Source organism: Branchiostoma lanceolatum, chromosome 4, assembly GCF_035083965.1.
Source record: "Branchiostoma lanceolatum isolate klBraLanc5 chromosome 4, klBraLanc5.hap2, whole genome shotgun sequence".
Classification (NCBI taxonomy): Eukaryota; Metazoa; Chordata; class Leptocardii; order Amphioxiformes; family Branchiostomatidae; genus Branchiostoma; species Branchiostoma lanceolatum.
Genome location: NC_089725.1, coordinates 8,659,716 through 8,678,533, shown reverse-complemented (window position 1 = coordinate 8,678,533; position 18,818 = coordinate 8,659,716). Strand labels below are relative to the sequence as shown.

The window sequence follows — 18,818 nt, the reverse complement described above, 5'->3', positions numbered from 1 at the left end:
AGAAAACCAAAAACGAAATATACATAACTAGAGTTCCACGACCTCATATCTTCGCCAAATGATTTTAACCTTTATGACTGACGTATTTAGGAGTGTTTCTCATCAATCATGAATCATACCAGTTGATCGTCATCAGCCAAATAACAGAAGTTGTCCAAAGTATGAGCTTATCAAAGGTTATGCTAACATTTATCATTAATTATGCAAATGAGGTCCTTATTAGTATAATTTGATTCAATGATGTTCACATTCGCATAATTTTCAAATACCACATGTATGAAATTGCCATCATTTACATGTATAGTAATTATAATTACCTTCGCCGGGAATGTATGCATTCGCGGTAAGGTTATGTTATCGGTTACACCAGCTGTAAAGTGGGTCCGTATGTATGTCGAGATCATAAGTCGAGAGAACTTTGACGGATCTTGCTAATTTTTGGTAGGTAAGTGGCGGTTGTGGGAACAAAGGTCAAGTTCGAAAATGGTTAACCTGGCGTTTTCCTAAAGTGCTCCAGTGGACTTTTTTTGTTAGTGTGTTTGTATGTAGACAACATAACTCGACGTATTGACGATGGATCTGCATGATTTTTGGTGGGTACGTAGAGATTGTAGAAACGAAGCTCAAGTTTAAAAATGGGTCACCTGGCATTTTCCTGCGGTACTACAGTGGGCTGTTTATGTATGCCTATTTGTTTGTTGACAGGATAACTCGAGAAGCTGTTGATGGTTGTGCATAATATTTAGTGAATAGGAAGATTTATTAAAGGGGAAGGTCAAGTTCGATGATGGGCCTCCTAGCGGGTACTTTGGGTACTGCAGTGTAGCTTCAAAGTTTGAGGTCGAATTTTCTGCAAGTGCTACGGTCATGATTTTTGTGTGGTAGATAGTCCATGCCACATGAAGTAAGTTGTGCACGTTTAGGCCCTCTAGCGGCTTGTTTGGAGCTGCAGCGGGTGTTTTTAATTTATTTGTTTTGACCTTTGGACATGAATAACTAGACTTATGGTCAACGGATCGTCTTGATTTGTGGTATGTAGATAGCTCGATTAATGATTTACATAATTGAATATTCATTATGCAAATCAGGAGCTAATTTGCATAATTAGCCAGGAAAGTTTATAAATCTGCTGCCTTTCAAAATAGGACTCTCAAACATGTGACATATATAGCTGAAAAAGAGAGAGGTATCGATAGATACCAATAATGCTAATAGCTACCTATTTTGCATAATTAATGAGAAAATACTAATTGAAAATACCACAATAGTAAATTATTGGAATTTCATTCTTGTATCATTAGGAAGCTAAGTAAAGGTGAACAATATCAGACAAAAATCATGCATGACAAGGCCTCATTAACATAATTTATAAGGAAATGTCTACAATTCCCTTTCAATTTGCTATTTTTAAGTCTATATATTTAGGTTAAATTGCACTGACAGGTGACCTAGTTTACCGGAGCAGGCTCCCTGTGAGACGTCCCTGGAGGACACATGTGATACTTTACTTGCCTGGTGCGGTTTTGGGGTCAGGGAGGTCACACAGCAGCCTTACGATCTAACGCTCTCTCTGTTTGGAAGGTATAGGTTTGATAAAAACTGATTGATATGTCGACTATGAAAATAAGGGCATAATTGAAGCAAATACATTGCCAACAAATTGCCTTATTTTCTGTAGTAAAGATAAAAGTTATGATACCAATTAAGCAAAAATATTCTAACAATGATTATTTTAAAACTCTTGGGAGAACTCGTGTAGGTATAGGTATGGGTTTGTTTTAAACTTTGAAAGAGAATACTAGTAACTCAAGAAGGTGATGACGGATCGTCATGATTTGTAGGGATGTACATAGTTTGAGTGATGATTTACATGATCGTATAAGAATCATGCAAATCAGGATCTGTGATGTGAAAAAGTATACAAACCCTTGCATTCCATTGTAGTCAAACACGTGACATGTAACTGAGAAAGAGAGGAATATTGATAGATATCAATTATGCAAACGAATACCTAATTTGCCTAATTTATGACAAAATACTATAATTCCAGAGTGGTAAATGATGGGATTTCATTCTTGTGGCGTTTGGGAGATAATCAAATGTGGACGTTATCAGACATAAATCATGATGGCCTCATTTACATAATATATGAGGAAATGCTACAATGGCCCTCTTTTCTAAGATTTTACTTTAATGCTGTGTTTTGTGTAGAGAAAAGGATCACTTGAAATTCATGCAATCGAGGACCTTATTTACATACTGAGTGATAAGCATTCACTCGAAAAGGCTAACATCAGTCGGCGAAGGTATGAGGTCGTGGAACTCTAGTTCTCATTTAAATGTACACATTTTGTAATCTCCGTTACCATAAGAAGTAAGACGTTCCTGACATTAAGATATGCCACATATAAGGTACCAAACTGCCGTTTCTAAAAGCTAGAAAAGTTTTACGTCGTCATGAAAACTACAGTTTGACATCTTATATGTGGCATATCCTAATGCCAGGAATGTCTTATTTCAATCGGTAACGGAGATTACAAAATGTGTACATTTATATGAGAACGAGCAATAACGTTGGGTAACATAAATTCGGGATTTTTCCGATAATGGTTGACTGAAATCAATCTAGCAGAACAATAAACCATCCTTTTTTTCTATAATTCTGTCAGTATCATGTACTATCTTTGCACTAATCATATATATGGTAGATTTTGTCTCTAGTGTGCTGACACCATAATATTTCAACTTGAAACTGCCGTCCGCCGCACGCACAATGACGGTGCTGTCGGACAGGGGGGCACATTAATTCGGGAGAGAAGATTCGTCTTGAATATCTTACCGCTAATCACATTTTATACAGCAGCTATTCGTTCCACCCTTGGCTTGAGGAGAGTGCTATGGATATAGACGTGTCCAAGTAAAAAAAATACACGAAAAAACGGCCGTACCGCACACATCAGGCCAGTTCGGGAACAACCCGTGTGTTGAGTCGGTAGAACTTCACTCAAAGTCGGCCCATCGTCATCATCGGGCAACGTGTAACGTTACATTATTCATGGTAAGTTAGCTGGATGCCGTAGCAATGGTAATACTACTATGTCCATGTGTTCCTTGTTGTGTTAGGAGCAAACTTTGAGGAAAATATCTTCCCCAGTCCACTATCACACGCAGCATTTAGACAAAAAAGTGTTCCTCACAAACCTTTGTCGTCTGCTTGACAACAGGATTCTGGTTAACAATATGGCGGCGGGAAAATACACGTGCCGTAGGTTGTAGCAACAGAGAGGAGTTTTGATGATTGATCACACTTAGAAGCCAGTTGCAGGTTAGCAAAAGAGATTGTAATAAGTTGTCTTGTAAATAATTGTGTTTAGCAGGAAGCGGATGTGACATTTTTCTTATAAACCAGCCGACAACCATGTTGTGTAATTCTCCCACGAAGCCCTCAGACTGTTCCAATAAGGGACGGAGAGTTTTTGACCTCGTCGCCTTATAATGCATGCTTATCGAAGCTTTTCAGACAGTGTTCTGAATACGTTAGTCTGTCAGGTTTGCATTTCTAGCGGTATTACTTATGTTGCATCTAGCACATATCCCTAAATACCCCGTTTTCGAAAAATCGCGAATTTAAGTACCCCGCGAATTTATGTTACCCAACGTTATAGTTCAACACTTTTTATTGGCCTACTATGATGTGGGTGCCAAAATGCGGCTTTCTGTCTCTCTAGTATTTTCAATGGCCAAACTTGTAACAATAGCACAACTTACAGTTGATAGTGTGATAAGATCTATAATCCTTTTTCTACAGATTTCCACATAATGGCACAATTTACTTAACTGAGAGTAGTTATGTTATCTCAAACTACTAGTATGATATATTCATGATATGACAAGAAATAGCACAAACTTCATCCAGTTTATAAATCTTATTGGCAGTCTTTCGTCACAAGAGGAAATGACGTTAGGTCAAAGAAAGTCATGACCCATACTCTCCAAGCAGAGGTTGGTTGGGAAGATTGTGACCGTTTTGTCATAACGTTATGCCCCGTTTTTTGTCAGCTATCCCCACCAACCTCTGCTTGGAGAGTAATGACCCCTACAAACTTTGTCCATTACAGAAAAAAACGTGCATAATCGGTACCATAAAAGAATCATGACTTGATTTCTTGAATTTCTAGGTTTATCGTTCGTTCTTGATCTTGACGGAGAACTTTCCAAGTTTTACCCAGCGACAGCCGTCAGTGATCACGTGGCGGGCACGTGATGGCCGCATGGTTGCGTCAACTGCCCTGCAAAGACGACAGGTGTATGAGACATCAATGTCAAAAAGAAACTATTCTAGACAATATTCTTACATAATTTTAATCTATTTTACTGCCTTCGCAGAAGAGCACAGTTACCAGTGTGTAACACGTACAGCACAGGTGTTTATGTTTGTGTCTCCCGGGCCATTTGTTAATCGGCTCATTGGAATGATTTTATAAGCAAAAAATGCATATGGCTTCGCCAGTCTATTAAGCCCCTGTCACACATAATACAGGACCTTCCCATGCCTTTTTTTCTCCAGACCACTCACCAACCAAGGTCGGCGCAGGGTTGGGAATAGCCTGGAATCCATCCTATTCTAGCTCTAGTTCACTCCTCTGGTTCAATGACTTTCGCGACTTTCATTTTTCAAAAATTGTAGTCGGCTGGCGCAGAAGATCGTTTAAGTCTTGCGGGCAGTCTCGCCGACTAACTCCCAACCACAGATGACCTTGCTCACGACTAACTTCCAACCATGGTTTGGAGGCCATGGTCGGCTATGTTTAACATCACTGACACTTCTGTCCGTGCCATGTTTTTTTTTTCTTTTCATTTGGAAAAGCAGATGAAATTTCATTTTATTTCCAAAGCAAGAAAATGTGGTTTTGTCTTACCCATGCCCCTGCCGATCCTGAAATGGCGTTCGGCAGTCATGATCTGTGACGAGATGACCAGAACAGCAATTGGAAGCAACACCAGGGCAGTTTTCATCTTGTTATGCTGAAAATCAGACGACATTCACCTTTAGCACACTGAAGTAGCCGTTTGGAACCCATCCTCCATTGGTTACAGAGGTAGGCAGCGGGAAGAAGGTTAGAATTATAACGCGGTTTAGAGCCGACCTAAGGTTGGCTGGCCACCGCTAGTTTTCTGATATGACAAAGTCAAATTTAGTGGATAAGTCTTTGCACGTAGCTCCTTAAGCTTGAAAGAAAGAGACTGAAGAATGGGGTGTCCAGCCAGGCCAAGAAGTCCATAATAGACAATAAGCCAGATAATGTGAATTTTCAGTACTTGTGAGTGATTGCTAGCTTTTTTTACGTTCTTCCTCCAAAACACTGCCAGACTGTGTGAAAGTGGGACTGAGGTGTCTAAGAATTAGTTCGTTCCAAATGGGAAAATACAACTCGTTTGATGTCAGAAAGCATTAAACTTTCCGCTGTCTCCAAACTACTAGTGTGGCTGACTAGTCACTGACAAACACATGGAAAGTGCCTGTTACAATTGTAGACTACAGTGATAACGTGTTTACTTGTCTATCTGTTTATTTTGAATTATCACAAAAGTGAAGGGGAGGGCAAAACAGGTGCTTCCGCACCTTTACAAGTGGTACTTCTAGCCTGAGTACCAGCCTTTTTAGCTTCCGTTCGCTACCCAAGCTCCGCTGTTTTGGCCGGCAGCGTACATATACTGCGAAAGTTAAAAAGGCTGGTACTCAGGCTAGTTTACTTCATGGTCTTGTCTATGTTTGTCAGTGTGATTGTATGTGTAGAAAGTTTCCACCTACCTTGAAGTCGAAGACTCGCACTAAAGAGAAGTGAAACAGAACTGAAGTGTAGTTCGACTGATGTTTTCGTGGTGTAGATGTTGTTCAGTCGGACTCACACCTTTATATAGCCCTTCTCTAAATGTATAATGGAAGGAGTCTATTTGCACATGTAATAACCTGCATCCGGAATTTATTCATGACGCTCAGTCATTTGGTATATATGATTGGCGTTGTTTGAAACTATCGTTATTAGCTACGTGTATTTTTTTCACATTTCATTCATTAGAGGCAATACTAATTTGATTACATGGATGGCATCCTCTGGGCACCCCAAAACTGAAGTAAAAAGTTGGGCAAAAAAGTTGCCATCAGGAAATAGTCAAAAAGGTTGGTCAAATAAGTGAACATAGTGTACCAATCAATTAAGATATATTTTTACACATCTTCTTTTTCTGACTTTGGAAGATTTCGTTCAGGTCTCAAAATGCATTTGTCAGATAAATTGCACACTGACACACATGGTACTAAAAATGATGTTAGAAATATACTAATTCTATGACATAACTATCCATCTCCGACATTTTTGGCAATTTACGGCATATATTTCCTTATTTTACAGCTTTTTCTACGATTTACATGCATTTTGTTGGCTAACTTCAATCGGGGAAACGGACGAAATCTAATGCGCGCAGATGTCACCCATAAAATCAAGTCAGAGTGGCCTAAATGAGAGGTAGATAATGTGGGGTCATTATAGATACTGAGTCACGGGTATTTTTGCAGTTTGCTTTTCCTGGTTTACCAATCATTTGTATCCATATTGGTCCATGGGCCAAACAGAGTTTTGGTACCACCGAGAGCTAGACGGACAAGTCCGGATCCTATCATGTTTTGTTTTTATCTGCAGTAACCAAAGTTTATTACAAGCCATGATAACCAACTTACATGAGCAGATTTCCTACTATAATCACGTGACCAAATGATTAAAATGGGCCTCGCTTTTTGGGACTTAATTCAAGGGAACGGGACAAAATATCAAACATGAATAATTTTCGGTAAAAATCGGTTTGTAGGCAAAAGATACCACAAGTGGAATGATTGTCATCTTATCATGATAGACTTCCAATAAACTCTCGAAATCTGTATCAACTTTGTCTCATTTTGTGTGATAACATCAGCATAACTCGTGCCCTTGGGAAAGGCACTTTATACAAATGTCCTCAATTCACTAAAATGAGTACCTAGCTTCGATTAGGGGCGTCCCTCTGATAAAACGTTAAATGGAGGTTCCATGCATTTGTTTTAGGAGAGCCACACCTAGAGCATGTTTAGGAACCCATAACACTTATAGAAAAGAGTAGCGGTCCTTCCCGGTGTGAGTGGATCAAACTTTACAGTCTATGTAGTCTCTGGGTTGACATCTTGAAAATGTGATAGTCACCTGTTATGTCAATCCTGCCACATGTGGTAAATATGATTATGGAGTTAACTGTAGAAATATATTAGAAATCCATCTACAAACTCGGCAATCATTCATTGTCACAGTACTTTCTCTTGCTATGTAATGCTGCCGACTGTAACTTATGCTTAGTGTAACTCGTAAATGTCCGGACGTATACGTTAAGTGACATCGTCCAGTGAGAATTAAAGAAATCGAGAGTTCGACGACCCCATGCCTCAGCGCTAGCCAGTACGAAGTTGTTTCTTTCTTCTAAATGACCGATCTCAGCATCTACAGGTTTGGCAAATGATGAATCTGTATCTTTTGTATTTTATGCTTACCTCCGCCTTGGTCACATAGATTCTAATGGTACTGAAGTTTTCTTTATATTAACACCAGGACATTGAAGCTTTTCATCATCAGTTATGCAAATGGCGTCCTATTTTGCATACTTTGTGTCGAACCATATACGACAGTGCCTAAATCATTTTTATCTAAATTACAAGATTGGTTTATATCATTTAATGTATGACATTTTAGCATTCGTTAATATCATGACTTATTTGTATAATCAATGAGGAAATTGTATAACTTTCTGTCAAAGGATAGGAATTTCATACTTGCAAGTTATCTGGCTATAGATGTAAATTATGGCCTTATTTGCATGATTCATGAGAGAATGCTTCAATGCGATGGTGGCAAATGAGGGACATTTCATACTTGGCGAATATGTAAGTTATGTCGAGGTAAACGTTACAAGCTTTTACGGCATAATTTGCAGTCAATAGTATAGTGTTGATTGTGAAATTTGGGTTTTTGCTGCATGGATTCATATTTATGGAAGCATATGTTCCCAAATTGACCATGAACTTTGACTTACCTTCTACACTGACATGGAAGAACAGGGAGCCAACTTATCCTTCAAGGAAGGTCATCTTGAAAACATGTGCATTGTAAGCTGAATCTCAGTGCTCCTCAAAATACCTCTTTCTTCCCATCCACTTGCATTTCGGTGTTGTTAAATGGTGTCAACTTCTCACTCAGTTCAAAGTTTGGGTTCTGCTTTGTGTTGCGTTCTTAGTCAATGTCTTTCTATAACGTTTGCCTAAATCCTAGAGCTGTGTCCAGAATAGATGTGACCTTTTTTTCAAATTAGAATGAAAATAAAGCTGGCTAATCTGAGAACAAAAAAATGGTCTGGCCAAAAAGGCCCGTACACACTTGTGCGTTTAGTTAAGTCTGTATGAGTTTAGCTTTGACATTTCTTTGGTTTAGGTCTAATTTGCGGCAAAAGAATTATTATTTTTGGTTCGATAACAAGGCTGCACAACGGTGGATTAAAGTAGAAAACAACTTCTACCCAGCAAACTTTACCTAAACCAAAAATATGTCAATACGCAACTGATACACGGACTTGAATCTACGCAAAAGTTCAGTCCTTAAGCCCCCCCTCTCACTGGACCCGCAGGCGTCGTCGCTGCGTCCTAAACTGGATTTTTGTTACCCTTGACTTTATAATGGGAATATCATTCAAAACGTACAAGTATGACCAGAAAGACAACAAAACACACAAAGCTAAAAGGATTCGTTTCTTGTCGATGAAATTCGTTTCAAGTGCTTTGTCAACTCAATCGGCCGCAGCGACGCCACCGGCGTGCCGCAAGAGGGGGGGCTTTACTGCATGCAAGGAGGTTATGATATATAGAGCATCCTTGCTGAGTGGGTTGTTTGTTTGTTTCACAAGAAGTTATAAGTACACCAAAAAACCTTCATGACAACTGTCGGCATCACTGTTACGATTACTTGTGTGCGGAGAAGCATTACGGGATATTTTTTCAAGTACTAGTTACTAGGAAAAGTAGTGTGTGAGAGCAAGTACCAAGGTTTTAAATGTGTGTGAGAGCAAGTACCAAGGTTTAAGATATGTGAGAGCAAGTACCAAGGTTTTAACAGGACTAAAGAAGACGTCAACCCCTTCAGCAATGTATGTAGAAACATCAGATAGATCTGAAGCCTAGCATTTCTTTCACCTTTCTATGGTACAATATGTGTTCCAATGCAATTATCATTTGTTTGCAAATAAAGACAGTTACATATGTATGTACATTGTATAATCCCTTAGCAGTTGATGGATCAGGCTCAGTCTGTTTTTCAAAGTGAATAGAGAAAAAGTCTCAAAAACATGACCGGACCCCACATCTGCTTGGAGATCACAACCTTACAGTATCCTAGGTAACAGTCACAAACAACAGAAGTAAAGACAAGAGACAACAACCAGGGATTGCTTGGCCTCATCAAGTGTGATTTGTCTGGTTTAATTTGATTGATCGCTTCCATTCTTCCAAGTGGAACATACAGTACAGGTGTACGCTGCATGTGATTCCTATCATAAAGTTAGACTTGAGTGACTTCTGAAATGAACACTACTGGTACAATTATACATGCACTCTGGAGGGAAATAAAGGAGGCGTTCATTTTACAGTGACAGCCAAGCGTTTTGTACAGTGCAACTTCTTCCTCTTCCTCGTACTGTACAGACGTTTAAAATTGCTAGGCATTTTGCCAAGGAGAAAAATTACCGTGGACTGACAATCTCCTGCAAGAAATTACAGCAAAACCATCCCTTTGTACAGGTCTAAAATTACTCTAGTACAATTCTAACATCATTTAAAACGGACAAAAAATATTTCCTCTGATTTTGTAGGAAAAAATCATCTACAAATTTTGGGGGGGAGGGGGGCTCCAGACAGCAATGTCGCGAAATGAATTATAGACGCTGGTTCCGATACATATGGCATCCTATTTCCTTGTGTTTGAGCAGCATTGGCTAGCATAACCGGATGCTCCTCTGTACGATGAATAAAACCAGGTCCAATTCAATCACAGTTGACTTTAAATCCATCTTCAGCAATGAGGGCCCACTAGCGGGCCACCTAGCTACCGACAAAATTTCCTTCCTTGTATTACTGTCCACGTTGGGGCAGAACACATCAAATAAATATGATTACAAACAGACAGTGGAATAAAAAAGATGACAACTAATGGGGTTTTTTGGGGGGCCAAAAAAACTGTACAAGTTTAGGGATGTCGACTACTAGTGATGGCTGAATGGAATGAAGATGGGGACTACAGGCAACCGTCTGTCTGATTGGGACAGACTAAAACTGTACAGGCACAAGTATTTACAAACTGTTGCAATATGCAACAGGGAGGAGCTATTTGGTGCAGTGCACACAATTCCACTTGCGCAACCATCCACAACGACGTCAGCAGTTGCACAATTCTTAACATGGCACCATCGCTCATTTGCTTACCGCACGTGCTGTCACAAACATGTCCGTATTATGGGGATACCATTCCAGTCCTTTCGAAAGTGTCCTAGTGTATTGAAAACTGTCCCGAAGACAACATCCACACTGACATTCTTCGCACATACTGTACAGTGAGACTGTTTCACATAGTTCGACCTAACAAGCAACATTGGACAGCTATGTGTACAAGAAAAATAGAGCTATTTTAAATTTGGGCAGATCATTTGATTCTGGTGCTGCCCACCCTTGACAATTTCTATTTTACATGAGCTACACACAAATTTTTTGTATTGGCAGAATTACATTTGAGACATTCATCAAGAGTGGCTTGCTACAGGGCTCTGTTGTACACAAACGCCCACCATCGGCGAATCAGTCTGATCTCGTGCTTGGCGTGACGCCACCGCCGGATCTCCCATCATCATGCCCCCTGACACCGTGGATTGCGTCGTAGCCAGCGTGAAGGGGAAAGCACCCGTGGCGTTTGCAAGGTAATTACTACTACTGCTGCTACTGCTATTCGTCGCAGCCGGAACGTTTGTCCGCAACTGCATGTTCATGGACCCCACTTGGGTACAGTCCACCGAGTGCTGCTGGGGGTTATAAGTGTTCACGTTCACGTCCGCCGCGCCCGACGCAGAGTTGGAAGACGAGTTGGAGGAACTGTGTCTCGAACCGCCGCTGCTCCGACCGCCACTTCCCACGAGTCCGTGTCCGCTCGGGGTCGAGTGGCTGGAGGACGGGGATTGGTGCACGCCGCCCAGCTGGGCCACCGGGTGTCTATGCCCGGACAGCGGCAGGTTGTTCCCGTTGTTGGGGACCATAGAAACCGGCGCCGGGTCTCCCCAAACCAAGGGCCTGGCCTGCTGGGTCTGGTAGTACTGCTGCTGCAGTGCGGGCGGCGGAGGCTGCTGCTGTTGCTGCACGTGCACGGCACGCATCGTCTGGGACGACCCGGGGCTATCGCAGTCCATGGCAGCCTGTGTGGTGGTCGACAGTCCCATGGTTACATTTTGGTGGTGCGGGTGATGCGAGTGATGGGATTGGTGGTGGTGCGAATGATGACCGTGTTGGTGTGTGGGGTCCGAGCGAGCGCGGGCGCCCGACGTGGCTCCTCCTGCAGAGCACAACAACCAGTTAGAACCGACAACGGACAGGAGACACACCAGACAAACAAAACAGTCACAATTTGCAGGCGGCATGCAGCAGTCTATTACCCCATTCTTTCCCTAGCAGTCTCACCCTTTAAGTTTAACCCCATCAACAAACATCAGGTGCAATTGCAGGCCAGCTGCAAGTTGCCCGAACTTTCGAAAACGTAAAGAATAACACAGAACATGGAAACCAGTAGCAACCAGGCAATGAATAAACAATGCAAAAAGAGAACAGGGACAGAAAAAATAAGTGTGTGCAGGTATCATAGATAATAACAATGGAATGGAATAACCGTAGACCATTATATCCTGCCAAGCAGACCAATGAATCACCACAGAATGTACAGGTTAGTGATACTGAGAACAAACGGTTGGGAAACAAACCCTCAGTAGGTCACGTGTGTGTGTGAATTCTTGTTATTTGCATTTGTGAAATGAATACAACATGTCCCAGGAAGAGATGAAGCACACAAGGGATGGGTCCTGCACTGGCTACCCGTCTGTAGCAGCTGCTAGCATGGTGAGCGTGTCCGCTCATCATTGTCCCATGTTCTGCAGTCTGGAACTTATGTCTTTGTCTAGCTGTGTAAGACTGTCTTATTCAGAGGTGTTTGCTATCTTTGCAACTTCAGATGTCAATGAAGCAATGATTTCCTTTTCGAAAAATCTTTAACAATTTGAAATATTTTCGGGGTGGTGAGAAGGATAAGGTAAAAATTGCACAAAAACACTTAGTGTTATTTTATGAAATCTGGAACAGCAAAAACACTTTCTTTTTCTAATACAGCTTTTTTGTGTAGGAATTGTAAGCTTTCTTTTCACGTTCGGATGGTATTATTTTTTGTAGGTTTCATGTAAGCGTCACTATTTTGGGTTCTAATTCTGCGATGGCCTTGTCTTCCAAACTGCAGTCATCGCGCAGACAATCGTCCATGCTGGCAGCAAATACAGAAGGATAGCCAGTCAAGGACCCACCCAAATTTCAGTAAAATCAACTAGGACGGAGGTACTAAAGTCCACTTACAATGTGAGTCTCTACTTGCTAACGTTAGTAGCCACAGACCTTGAATCTGCACAAGACAGAACAGTCATGGGCCTCGTGCAAATGAGTATCAGAAAAGTCGCAAAGAAGGTAACACAAAGGAAAATGGAAAAGCAAAAGATGGAGAAATAGGCAAAACGAAAGCTCAGACAATGTGTTGGGCCTTACGGAAAAAGAGGCAAAAACTCAGAAAGGCAAAAATCAAGCAATGGGAAAGGAACCATTGCAAGCAAAGTCCGAACCAAAGAATGAAAATAAAATACCAGAACTCGATGCCGATGACCCTGCACCTGAGCTTTGCTCCATTGCGGGGCTGGTTGATACACTATTACTGGTATTCGTACTCTCATCCGCCGTCCGCTTGAAAAAGTTGTGTTGTAACGCATGGAACGGTGTTATCCTCGTCTTGGGGTCAAAGTCCAACATTCGCAATATCAAGTCTTTGAACTTGAGATAGTCTGCAACACTGTGGCCGGCTTCGCCCATCCGTCGCCCCCCAGGGCCGCCTGTCTCTGCGCCCAGGATGTCGTGCAGTTTTCTACTGCCCGCTGGCTTGTACTGAGATGGAGAAGGGTTAGAAATCATCAGTTCATAGCATGGATTAAAATGCAGTCTGGAACTTCTGTCTTTGTCCAGTAACTGTTGTACATGTATAAGACTATCTTTGCAAATTCATATGTACAAGATATAAATGAAGCAATGATTTTCGTTTCCTTTACAACAAATCTTAACTATTTGAACTTTTTGTAGGGTGGTAAGAAGAATAAGGTAAATAGTGCACAAAAATACTTTTAATGCTATTTTATGAAATCCGGAACTGGCAAAATACAAAACATTTTTTTAGTATAGCTTTTGTAAAGGAACAGCAAGCCAATTTTCAAAGTTCATACAACAGATAAACATTTCTCTTAGCTTACAACACCATTTAGGTAAGATAAATTAGTAACCAAAGTACAGAGATGTCACACAGGTTCCTTTGCAGCAGTCTGTTTATGAAGGTTAGACATCCAGGTAAACAATATATAAAGACAATTCAAACTCTACACATATTGATGCTGAGGAAGAGTGATGGATGTCACTTGAAACGCCCTTAAATAAATCTCCGAATCTTTATCCAGTTGAAGAGTTTGAATTGTCTAAAGTTTATGATTTGTAGCAGTCATACCTTTTTCCCGTCCTTGCTTTTCCTAATGCTGTACGTCCCGTCTGGGTGCTTGTCAAAATACTTGCGTGCCTTGGGTGCCTGGTCCAGGCAGTGGGCAGGAGGAATGCCCAGCACTTCCACAATCTTGTTCATCTGATCGACCTGGGGGAGAAAGTGTCATTTGAATTAATGAGGCGACCTGCTTATCATCATCATCATCATCATCGTTACCCCCAGATGACCCGGCGAGGGGAAAAGTAGGGGGGATGGAGGTCCCAGGCTAAGGTGGGCAGGCCTCCAGCCTGGCACGGTAAGACTCAACGGTGAGAGCTGTCACAACCGTGCCAGGCAGGGCATTCCACTGGGGAATGGTACGGGGAAAATATGAATATTTGTATGTGTCTGTCCTGGAGTCAAGTGTTTGAAATTTAAGATGGTGACTCCCCCGGGTGCGCCCCTGAGCTGCATCAATCAGATAAAGAAAGTGTTGGACCGTCAGGATGAAAAAAACAATTACTGTAAATGCAGAAATGTTTGTGGTTTTTGAGGCGACCGTTTTACTGCAAACCTAAAACCATCGTGAACATTTTTGTCCAATACATAGCAGTATGTGACTAAAGCATTGCCGTGAAATCAAAACCACCGCGAACACTCCAATTTCTTTTTCTGTAATGTGTGGGTTTTGTGAAGCTAAGAGGAGGGTTGTTGCAGGGATCTCCCTAAAGGTCTGGAACAGTGGCGCTCCTTCATCCTCTTCTATCCCAGCTCCATCCTGTTGATTTTCAAAGTAAGGGTATTTCTTCAAATATTTCCCTACCTAAGCCAATAATTTTGCTCCAAAGTTGAGATTTCATAAAGTGTAGACAACATGTAAAGCTGAAGTTGTAAAAAATGACTTCTATTTGTGTCTGGAAAAGACAAAATGCAACATATCCTAGGGAGGGGTGTGCGCCTCCCCTCAAGTCTAGTCAAGATTTCCCTCTTGTATCCTGTGCTTGGCATCCTCCCCCCATCCTGCTCTATATTTCTGGTGAGATCCCTGTTTTTGTCTGTATAAACATGGATTTCTCCTTTATCCAGGTAATAAAGCAGTTGGAAACTGACCTCATTTGAGCCGCTGAAGAGAGGCTCCCCTGTGTGCATCTCCACCAGGATGCAGCCTAAGCTCCACATGTCGATGGCCATGTCGTATGGGATCCCCAGCAGCACCTCTGGTGACCTGTAGAACCTGCTCTGGATATACTGGTATATCTGTGGACACACAAGACAGCCACTTAGTGCAACTGCAGGGCTCAAAATTCATTTTTGGAAATAGTTGCACTGGTGCACCGAACCAAAAAAATCAGGTGCACAGAAAAAAAACATGGGTGCACCACATTAAATAAAGTTGAATGTCAGCAAAATATAAGTTTGATGCTACTGCCTCTCTTAAGAACTTAAATCTGTAATCATATCCAGATTTCAAATTTCAACTAAGCAATACATCAAATAAAGTACAACAAAAGGTCATATTGCTTTTTCTGATACCTACATTTCAAGAATATTCTGTATGCTAGTGTACAAGAGACTGTTACCCTATAGGGTACAAAATTATCTTGGTACACAGTCAAAAATTAGGTGCACAGCTCCAATTTTGGGTGCACACAGGTGTACATGCACCCACTGGGATACACACTGGAAATATTTTCTGGAGATACGACAATGACGTACATTGCCTTTTTTCCTGGGTGTGAACCGGCCCAGCGCGACGAACGTCAGGCATTTACGGGCCATAAAAATGCCTGACGTACGACCAGAAAATTTGTGTATCAGGTCTTAAGACCAACAACAATGCTGTCTTACCCTTTGTCCCAATTGACATGAGCTCCCAAAGTCCACAATCTTAATTGCACTTCTCTTGGGATTGCACAGGACAATGTTCTCTGGCTTCAGGTCGCAGTGGATGATGCTGAGCTCGGGCGTGGACAGGAACAGCAGCGCCGTGCACATCTGCTGCGCGAACTTCCGCGTCAGGTTCAGCGAGACGCCGCGGAAGTTGGTGTTCCGTAGCAGGTCGTACAGGTTGTAGGAGAGCAACTCGAAGACCAGGCAGAGATGATTGCGGAACATGAAGTGCCGCTTCAGTTTTACTGTTGAGGAGACAAACGTTGCGATGATAAGAAAACTGAAAGGTACTTCAGCAAAAAGGTAACATTCTCAGATAAAACAATTAGGCTCGCCCCTGAGGCATCGCTAAAAACTAGTATCATTCAAAAGTGCAGAAAGGAGTTTTATTTCAAGACGTTGCGATGATAAGAAAACCGAGAGAAAGGAATCATCCTTTCAGCAAAAAGGTAACATTCTCAGAAAAAACAATTAGGCTCGCCCCTGAGGCATCGCTAAAAACTAGTATCATTCAAAAGTGAAGAAAGGAGTTTTTTTTTCAAGAAAAGTGAAGACATTGCGAGAAGAAAACTGAGAGAAAGGAACCATTCCTTCAGCAAAAAGGTAACATTCTCACAAAAAACAACAACAATTAGGCTCGCCCCTTAGGCACTGCCAAAAACTAATCATTCAAAAGTGAAGAAAGGAGTTTTTTTTACTTACCAATGTAACACTTTCCTTCTGGGTCGTGCTTGTTCATAAGTTCTAACAACCGTACTTCGATCTGTGCTTGATTCAGAAATGCTTTCTTGTTCTTGATTATTTTTATGGCAACATACTCTTGGTCACCGTGATCGTATGCCTTCACCACCTGCACAGATACATGAAAAAGACATCAGAATAAGGGACATTCTATAATGAGTGTTTTGATAATGAATACATGTAATATAATAGCAGCATATGAGTAAACTGGTTTCTGGAGTAAAACCTAAACACAATCTATACTTTCTTTAGACAGTTTGTTCAGTTTACTTTTTTCGACACTGGTAAAACCATGAAAAATTACTTGTGTCTTTTAAGTGTCATCAAGTGATGTAACAAACATATATCTGAGGATCACTGTCAATGTACATGCCTGTAGAGCTGTGTACCTAAAACCTGTACCTGTACCTATAAATTGTTTTTCTGAAACCTGAACATCTACTGCACCTGTACCTGTACCAAAACAAACTTTACCAGTGGACACCATTTTTTAGACTAAAGGTAGGTAAATCACTTGACAGAGATGAAAGTTTTGATAACCTCCCAGTTAAATGATGAAGAAAACTTGCAAATAGACTTGTTTTGAGATTAAATCCTCATACAAAGATGGCAATTTACCACTAAAAAAGACAGTTGGCTTCACGTTTAACTTACAAAGCTTGTTTAGGTACATGTATAGGTCCAGACCTGTACCTAAACCGCTGTACCTGGTCCTGAATTTTTGTTTAGGTACACAGCCCTACATGCTTGGCAAGAGAAGATGCTTACCTGGCCAAATGATCCTTTCCCTATAAGTGAGTCAATCTCGTATCTGTCCTCCCACTTCTCTCCTATCCTCACGATGTAGTCGTAGTTGTCGTCGTCGTAGCCGTCGTTGTACACTTTCCTCTCCTTCTTATGGCTTGTGTCGTCACCTTGCCCTTGTTGAGCCCGCCGTTTTTTCTTTGCATAGTAAACCTGGAAGCAACCGCACGCCATGGTTACGATCACGTGTACATCATGAAAACAGTTCCCATTTGGAGGCATAAGACTTCGCTATGATGCCCGCATGCTTTCCACAATCATTATAGACATTATGTATAGTGTAGCAAACCCTTGTGACGCTTAAGCCATGCGTTCAGGCTTCAATGCTGATCTATGCAAACTTGCAGGCTGTTGATACAAACTTGCATTTTCAACAGCCAACATGCCAGTTATACATACATGTAGTGCAAGAAATGCTAGTAAGTGGGGAGGGGGGTCGACACCTGCTTGACAATGCAGTTTTAGAGTTGTGTGTTTTCTGACTTCATCTCTTGCCAAGGAAATAATAAGGTGTATCTGATTTGATATAAAGTAACAAAACTGATAATAAAACATTAAAATGATGCAGAGCAAGATCATCAAGAAAAAGATACGGAAGAGCATCTTAATAGAAACATGACCACGAGTTTTAGTCATGCCTTCAAGTTGCCTAGTTAGAAAATTCACATTTCGAAAATAATAATAATAATACAGGGCCAGGTGAGCCGACCGTATCTGACAGCATAAAAATGTATAATATTTTTTTGTGTTCAACTTTTTTTTTTGGTCATGCTTCTTCTACACAGTTCAAGTTCTAAATCTCAAATTTAGAAACAGATGCAAATCTAGACAGTATATATAGATTGCATGTTGCACTACAGAGAAACTACATCTGATTCAATAGGCAAGCATAATAGATGAAGATATATAATGATATAGCAAATGAGTCGGTATATGGCGGGCTCCCAATCCCCACTTACCAGAGAAGGAAGGGGCATGTGTCAGTCAGATATTGTGAAGACATCATAACTCACGGTTACAAGAAACGGAAGACGGGTAACAGATGAAGGGGGGAGGGGGGTTGTAAAAGATGGAGGAGGAACATAGAGTATGGCATATAGTTAGCAAAGTAGAGAAAGCATCACCAACAACTCAACCAAGAAAGCAGAGCAGTTAGGAAACCAATCATGATGAATTTCAACAAATGCATGATGTAGCACAAATAATGCAATCTTGATTCAAAGCAAAAGAAGTGTCTAAACCAAAGCAAAGGACTGTTCTCAACCGTTCTCTGCACCATGCAAAAACCCACTGGCAAGCCACAAGGCCCTGAGGCAGTGCTCATGACAAAGTTAGGGAAAAATCCAAGATGGGCTAGTTAGGCAAACTTTAGTCTTCATGCCACATCAAACGGTTAAACCTTAAAAAAAATACTGGGTAAAAAAGAAATGTCTACTTCGTATGGGGCCATTTTAGTTTGTGATTAGTATTTTGATGAGGTGATAATTTTGAGGGGACATATAC

The 18,818-nt window shown here is 41.2% G+C and overlaps 1 protein-coding gene and 1 long non-coding RNA gene across 14 annotated transcripts in view; both read right to left on the bottom strand.

The window, feature by feature from the left end:
- Positions 1 to 3,921: 3,921 nt before the first annotated feature.
- LOC136432101 (uncharacterized) lies at positions 3,922 to 5,885 on the bottom strand. The gene is made up of 3 exons (XR_010755446.1): positions 5,813 to 5,885; positions 4,920 to 5,025; positions 3,922 to 4,289 (listed from the first exon to the last, which is right to left on the bottom strand). It is a non-coding gene; the product is annotated as an uncharacterized lncRNA (long non-coding RNA).
- A 3,631-nt stretch (positions 5,886 to 9,516) lies between these two features.
- Positions 9,517 to 18,818, bottom strand: part of LOC136432426 (dual specificity tyrosine-phosphorylation-regulated kinase 1A-like) — a 40,281-nt gene continuing 30,979 nt past the window's right edge. For 11 of the 13 annotated variants that reach the window (XM_066423711.1, XM_066423712.1, XM_066423702.1 and 8 more), the window contains 7 exons: positions 17,280 to 17,468; positions 16,473 to 16,620; positions 15,729 to 16,015; positions 14,991 to 15,137; positions 13,908 to 14,048; positions 13,006 to 13,300; positions 9,517 to 11,663 (listed from right to left, as the gene is read on the bottom strand). In XM_066423711.1, the coding sequence (XP_066279808.1) occupies positions 10,864 to 11,663; positions 13,006 to 13,300; positions 13,908 to 14,048; positions 14,991 to 15,137; positions 15,729 to 16,015; positions 16,473 to 16,620; positions 17,280 to 17,468 (2,007 nt within the window). In that variant the 3' untranslated portion in view covers positions 9,517 to 10,863. Of the gene's footprint in view, positions 11,664 to 12,724; positions 12,771 to 13,005; positions 13,301 to 13,907; positions 14,049 to 14,990; positions 15,138 to 15,728; positions 16,016 to 16,472; positions 16,621 to 17,279; positions 17,469 to 18,818 lie in introns of all 13 variants that reach the window. The other 2 variants (XM_066423713.1, XM_066423701.1) reach the window with 2 other exon arrangements.